Source organism: Herpailurus yagouaroundi, unplaced genomic scaffold (assembly GCF_014898765.1).
Source record: "Herpailurus yagouaroundi ecotype Mexico unplaced genomic scaffold, PumYag 140, whole genome shotgun sequence".
NCBI classification, from domain to species: domain Eukaryota; kingdom Metazoa; phylum Chordata; class Mammalia; order Carnivora; family Felidae; genus Herpailurus; species Herpailurus yagouaroundi.
The window spans coordinates 46,549,510-46,555,914 of NW_024412395.1; the positions used below are offsets into that span (position 1 = coordinate 46,549,510).

At 37.6% G+C, this 6,405-nt stretch overlaps 1 protein-coding gene and 1 pseudogene across 1 annotated transcript; one reads left to right on the forward strand and one right to left on the reverse strand.

Annotated features, from left to right (window-relative positions):
- Positions 1-282: 282 nt before the first annotated feature.
- LOC121030332 (acyl-CoA-binding protein-like) lies at positions 283-602 on the reverse strand (annotated as a pseudogene).
- Positions 603-4,223: 3,621 nt separating this feature from the next.
- Positions 4,224-5,768, forward strand: LOC121030640 (small integral membrane protein 15-like). Its single transcript, XM_040475243.1, has one exon. The coding sequence runs from the start codon at positions 4,374-4,376 to the stop codon at positions 4,596-4,598; it is 225 nt and encodes a 74-aa protein (XP_040331177.1). The 5' UTR covers positions 4,224-4,373; the 3' UTR covers positions 4,599-5,768.
- The last annotated feature ends 637 nt before the right edge of the window (positions 5,769-6,405 follow it).

The window sequence follows — 6,405 nt, forward strand, 5'->3', positions numbered from 1 at the left end:
TTAATGCTTTTTGTGATGATTTATACTTCATCCAATATCAAGATATCAACCCTGCATTAATTTATTTTTATTATTATCATTATTATTTTTTTTTTTTTTTTGCTTACTGAAACAGGTGCATCTTAGATCTACAGATAAAAACTACTCAACAAAGGTCAATAACCATTTCAGCTCTACTCTGTTAGAGCCATATTCTGTACAGTCTTCAGGATCTAGGTTAACTGGTTATTTTCATTAGTTCATGTCGTCTGCAGTAGTAGAAAAACAAGGCATTGTATTAGTTTAAATGAAATGCACTGCTGACAGCCAAATCCAGTGGCTTATATTCCATATTTTTTTCTTTAGATCTTCTACTTTGTTGATATAAGCTTTAATGGCATCTTCCTTGGAAGTCCCTTTTAGCTGATTCCAGGCATCCCACCTGGCCTGGCCTTTGAGATCCGACAGCCCAGGCCACGCTGTTTGTGTCGTCTGCAGTTGTTTGTTTGTAGCGGCTGTAGAGGAACGTCATCTCATTATCTGCTGACTTGGTCTTGGGGTGTTTTGCATCCTTACCAGCTTTGTCAAAGTCGGCCTGAGACATGCCAGCGGGGTTGCAAGGATCCTAGGGCACCCTACATTTTTATTACTTATATTTGCCTGATAAAACTTTGTCCAACTCTTTATTTTTAACATTCCTGAACCTCTTTAAGTATGTTGATGGTATGTAGCATAGAGTTGGGCTTTACTTTGTGAGTCAATCTGAAAATCTCTTTAACAAGTTAATCAAGCTTATTTATATATATTAATGTGACTAATATGTTTGGTCACATCAATAATCAACTCTTATTTTTTTTTCAACGTTTTTATTTATTTTTGGGACAGAGAGAGACAGAGCATGAACGGGAGAGGGGCAGAGAGAGAGGGAGACACAGAATCGGAAACAGGCTCCAGGCTCTGAGCCATCAGCCCAGAGCCTGATGCGGGGCTCGAACTCACGGACTGCGAGATCGTGACCTGGCTGAAGTCGGACGCTTAACCGACTGCGCCACCCAGGCGCCCCATATTTTTTTATATTTACTGTATATATTGTTATAGATACTATGTTTCACCATGTGGTCTGTTTCCTTGCCTTTCTTTTTTCAGGGGTCTGGAGTAGAAAGAGTATTTAATTTGGTTTAGGAACATTTCTTTTTTTTTCCTAATGATTACGTTTATTACCTTAGTCCCTTTAATTCCTTTTTTAGGCTTCTGCTAACTGATTTGTCAGCTTAAAACAATATCCTCTTTTCACTATTCAGTATTCAGTAAATGTAAACATAGTAAAACTGTGTGAACGGTATAAACACAGTAAAATGTGTTTCATTTTTTTCCCTTTTTTCCCCTTTTTTTCTCCTCCCATGTCTTTAGTTACATTTTTAAATTCTGGCAGAATATATAACAGGTATATTCTATCTTTAATCTTTTCCCCCACCTTTATTGTAGTCCTAAATCTGCAATTAAGTATAGATGTTGAATATCTTCAGTGCTCACCAAAGGTCTTTTTGCTGAAATTTCTCAGCTCATATCTGGCTGGATGAAGCTCACCCTCTAGTAGATTCCTAAGGGAAGGTTCATGAGGACTGTGTTCTCTGGACTGTTACAGGTTTAAAGTTACGTTGTATCACCTTGATTCCCTGTGCAGAGGTGAGAGATTTGAGCGGTTCACTAACATTTCTGGTTTGAGAATGCCTTATTCTGTTGGACCGAAAGTACAATTTTCTCTCCACAGAGAAGCAAGTTGGTGTGTCTTCTGGTCCTGATTCTCTTTGGTTTCTTAGTTTTCCTTAATTTGAACACTTGTTGCTACTTTCTCTTTACCACCTGGCCTCCAAGGGATGCCCCCGGGGGGCCAAGTGCCCTCCCTTCCCCCAGAGGCCATACCTCTTCCAGGACTGCTGCATCCGCTCCTGTGCACTTTTCTGCCCCTTGTCTTCAATTCTTTCGGAGCCAGTGCTCTGATCCAGCAGGTCTTATCTCTGTTCTGGCATTCTTCCAGGCCTGCTGGAACTTTCTTCTTCTGAAAGTGATGTTATATCTTGGTGGGTTCTGTTGCTTCTGTATCCCACTCTCACCTCCTTGTTTTTGCTGTGGCCCCAGCCTTAGAGTGGTTCTCCAGCTTTGGATGCTTCTACCCTACTTACATATAAGTTGCAATTTGTCACAATCTTTGTCTCCCAGTTATTCTGTAAGCATGGATGATGGATGGTTTTATTTGCTCCCTTTTTGTATCTGTGTGGTTTTGGGAGAAAGTGAGCAGAGATTTGAATTTAGGCAGGCATCTTCATCCTATGGGAACTCAAAGGGCAACAGATACCACTTTTTTATTTTAGTAATTTTAGCTTAATTGTATTGTAAGAACTTTGAGGGCACATTTAATACATTACCAGGCATATAGTAAGTGATAAGTAAGTATCTGATGGAGGAAAATATTAACAGATATTATAACTCACTTTACTTTAGCAAAAGAGATTATGGAGGAACTCTTCCCATATTTATGGAAAAATGATCATGTCTAAATTTTATTAGTTGCTGACTCAGTGGCTTAATTGTTGCCAGTCTACTAAGGATATAATATTATGGAAATTAAATACAGAAATTGTTTGATGCATTTGGATACAATTCTGAGAGACAAGGTGAGGCGAGCACATATCAGGATAGACAAAATGGTAAAGGTGATGTTTTCCTAATAATGCATGACGTTAGATGAAACTTTTAGGTAAAGAAAACAATCAGCTATGCGTTGTATTTTCTTTGATTAAAAGAAGTACATACATTAAACTCTCTACTTCTAGCTACTTGGAAGGATGTCATGCAAGGCAAAAAAAATCCACGGAATCTTGCCAATGATTTTGATCAGGGAATGTTGGCAGACTGAACGAAATGTCTGATAAAGTAAATGTTGCCAAATAATTTCAATGTTTATAGTAGATGGTTTCTTTTTTTTTTTTATTTTTTTTCTTTTTTTTTTCCAACGTTTATTTATTTTTGGGACAGAGAGAGACAGAGCATGAACGGGGGAGGGGCAGAGAGAGAGGGAGACACAGAATCGGAAACAGGCTCCAGGCTCCGAGCCATCAGCCCAGAGCCTGACGCGGGGCTCGAACTCACGGATCGCGAGATCGTGACCTGGCTGAAGTCGGACGCTTAACCGACTGCGCCACCCAGGCGCCCCAGTAGATGGTTTCTTAAACTTAATTGTGTAGCTCTGTGATGACACAAAAATAGAGTAAATCAGAAAAGATGCGTCAGTACCACTTTCAGGGGACAGAACTGACAGTGCTCCCGTCTTTTTCTAGAGCAGAAGTTTTTATGGTGGTGAGCAGCTCCCATATCTGTGCTGTCAGTGGCTACTAGCCACATGTAGTGAATGGACTGAGGAACTCAATTTTTAACTTGCTTATTTTAATTAATTTATGTGGCCACTTGTGGTTCATGGCTGCTATTTCAGACATGCAGGTATCCAGAGAGACATTCATGAACTCAGGCTTGAAGTTATCCCATTTGGGGGAGAGAAAAAGAACAGAAGAGAAATCTGGGTGGCATGAGGAAGTAAGGGTCATCTGTGTGTTATCTGTTTATCTTCTACCTGGCCATCTATCTATCATCCGTCTGTTGGAGAAAGAGCAAGTGACTACTTTTTCATGGGGGTAAAAAAAGGAAACACTGTTCTCTACTCTTGGCTGAGCCTGGGACTACTTGTTTTAAAGTTTTGAGTCTTCTCGGGGCACCTGGATGGCTCAGTCGGTTAAGCGTCTGACTTCATCTCAGGTCACGATCTCACAGTTCGTGGGTTTGAGTCCCATATTGGGCTCTCTGCTGACAGCTCGGAGCCTGGAGCCTGCTTTGGATTCTGTATCTCCCTCTCTTTCTGCCCCTCCCCTGCTTGCTCTCTGTCTCTCTCTCAATCTCTCAAAAAAATAAATAAATAAATAAACTTTTTTTTTTTAATGGAAGTTTTGATTCTTCTCAATTGTTGCCTCTGCTGCTTTATATCAGACTATGCTATACATCTTTGTGTTTAACTCTTTGAACTCTTTCATATTAGTGAAATCCATACATAGACTATCACTTGGTAAGTTGAATATTCTGAAACTAAGTTAAGGAACATATATACACTCACATTAATCACACCTCAAATCCATGCCCGTGTTTGTCCTGCTGTAAAGCCAAGAGCTATACAGAAATTTATGAACCGGGCTTCCGACCTGGAGGATATAGAATTTAAATATTCTCTCACAAGTATATGGTAGAGCTAAAGAAGACAAGCAAGGGTCATCTGAAATTGTAATTGGCTCACTAATAATCGCAGGACAAAGTTGGAAATAACTACTCAAGCATAAGACGCTACCAAGATGTTTGATATAAAGGCTTGGGCCGAGTCCGTTGTGGAATGGGCTGCAAAGGACCCATATGGCTTCCTTACAACGGTTATTTTGGCCCTTACTCCATTGTTTCTAGCAAGTGCTATACTGTCCTGGAAATTGGCCAAGATGATTGAAGCCAGGGAAAAGGAACAAAAGAAGAAACAAAAACGTCAAGAAAATATTGCAAAAGCTAAACGACTAAAGAAGGACTGAAGGAATGAACAGGCTCTATAACCAGAGAAAAATCACTTGGAAAATTAAGCAGCTTTGGAAGGACCCACTGAGGTTTCTTTTCTGATTTTTATGACAGTAATTTGTAGTCAATGAAGTCTGAGCACATGGAAGGATCATGTTAGCTGTGACCTCTACTACTGCAACTTTTAGGCTTTGGTGTAGAAGTCTGTTGACAGTTATTGTAAATTGGCATTTATTCTATAAATTCTTTATAACTGACTTAGTCATTTGCCATTTTGCAGCTTATGTACTGAAACGAAAACATCCTGTGGAGAGAAATGACTATACATTATGAATTCTTTTCAAATAATGGCTTAGAATGGGGCCCTTTCGGGACGAAAGGAGTTAAGAATGTAAAAATCAAAACTGTCCTGAGGTGAAAAGTGCGCTTTGGCTTAAAAGGCATATAGTATATTAATTATATCTTTTATCATTATTACTTATTCCTTGGAATAGAATCATTTCTGGCTTTCTCAAAGCCACATATTAACTAATGACTTTTTGAGTTCTGCATTTTCTCATTTTAACCTTTGAGCTAATTATCAGACATTCTGCATTTTTTAAAATCTAATTTTATAAAGAATTCTCTTATTGACTATATAGAATACCACCTACCAGATATAACAGTTTTTGTACTTACGAACACTGCAATTTTCTTAGAGATGTCTTGTTGAGTAGAATAACACTATGATTTAAAGCTTGCAGTAAAAATGCCAAACCTTGTGTTACCTTGGAACCAGTTTACTCTTTCTTGTGCTAAGTAGAAATGTGAAGTAGTTAAAATGTCTTATCAGATAATTTGCTCATTATATAGATGCCATTTTTGTGTTTTTTATTCCATTCTTTGTTTTAACTTACCTAGTAGTGATATTCTGCTTTCTGATGAAACAGGTTCATGGTGAAAATTAAAATTTCAAATTTCTTTTAAGGAATTCTTAAAAAGTAATAGTTAAGTCGTAACTCATAAGTGGTAAAGAAAGGTTTAACATTTGGAAAAATTTTGGTCATCATACCAGTAATTGGATGAAAAAGGTAAATTGTGTCAAAATGAGATATGTGTTAAAATTAGAAATAAAGAGCTAAAGGATCTTTCCTTTAGTTAAGTAGATAACTGGAACTTTTTACTATTAAAAAGGCTTTTATAAATGCTTAGTGCAGTAATTTTATTTGCTGTCAGTATATGATAGCTTATTAATGTTTTCCTCCCCTCTGATAATAAATTTTAAATTACAAAAAATTGTCCACCAGCTTTAGTTTAAAAATGGAACTAGATATTGAAATAAATTGGATACTTTTTTATAAAAAAAAAAAAGAAATATATTAACCAGACCTGTGGTTTACTGTTTTTTTTTCTTTGTTGGTTGGTTGGTTTGTTTGTTTTGGATTGCTTAAGCCTTTGGTTTCTCGGATTCAGGACTCAGCTGCCTGAGTTTCAATTCTGGATCGTCCATTTATTAGATATGTGACTCTTAGAAACAAACTTAACTTTTGCATTGGTTTCCCCATCGGGTTGTTATGAAGATTAAATGAACTCATGGTTGTAAATTATATAGAATAGTACTTTACACTGTTTATTTATAAATTGCACAAATTATTATTTTTTATATATAATTTATTGTCAAATTGGTTTCCATACAACACCCAGTGCTCATCCCGACAGGTGCCCTCCTCAATTCCCATCACCCACTTTCCCCTCTCCCCCACCCCCCATTAACCCTCAGTTCTCAGTATTTAAGAGTCTCTTATGGTTTGCCTCCTTCCCTCTCTGTAACTTTTAACTTTTTCC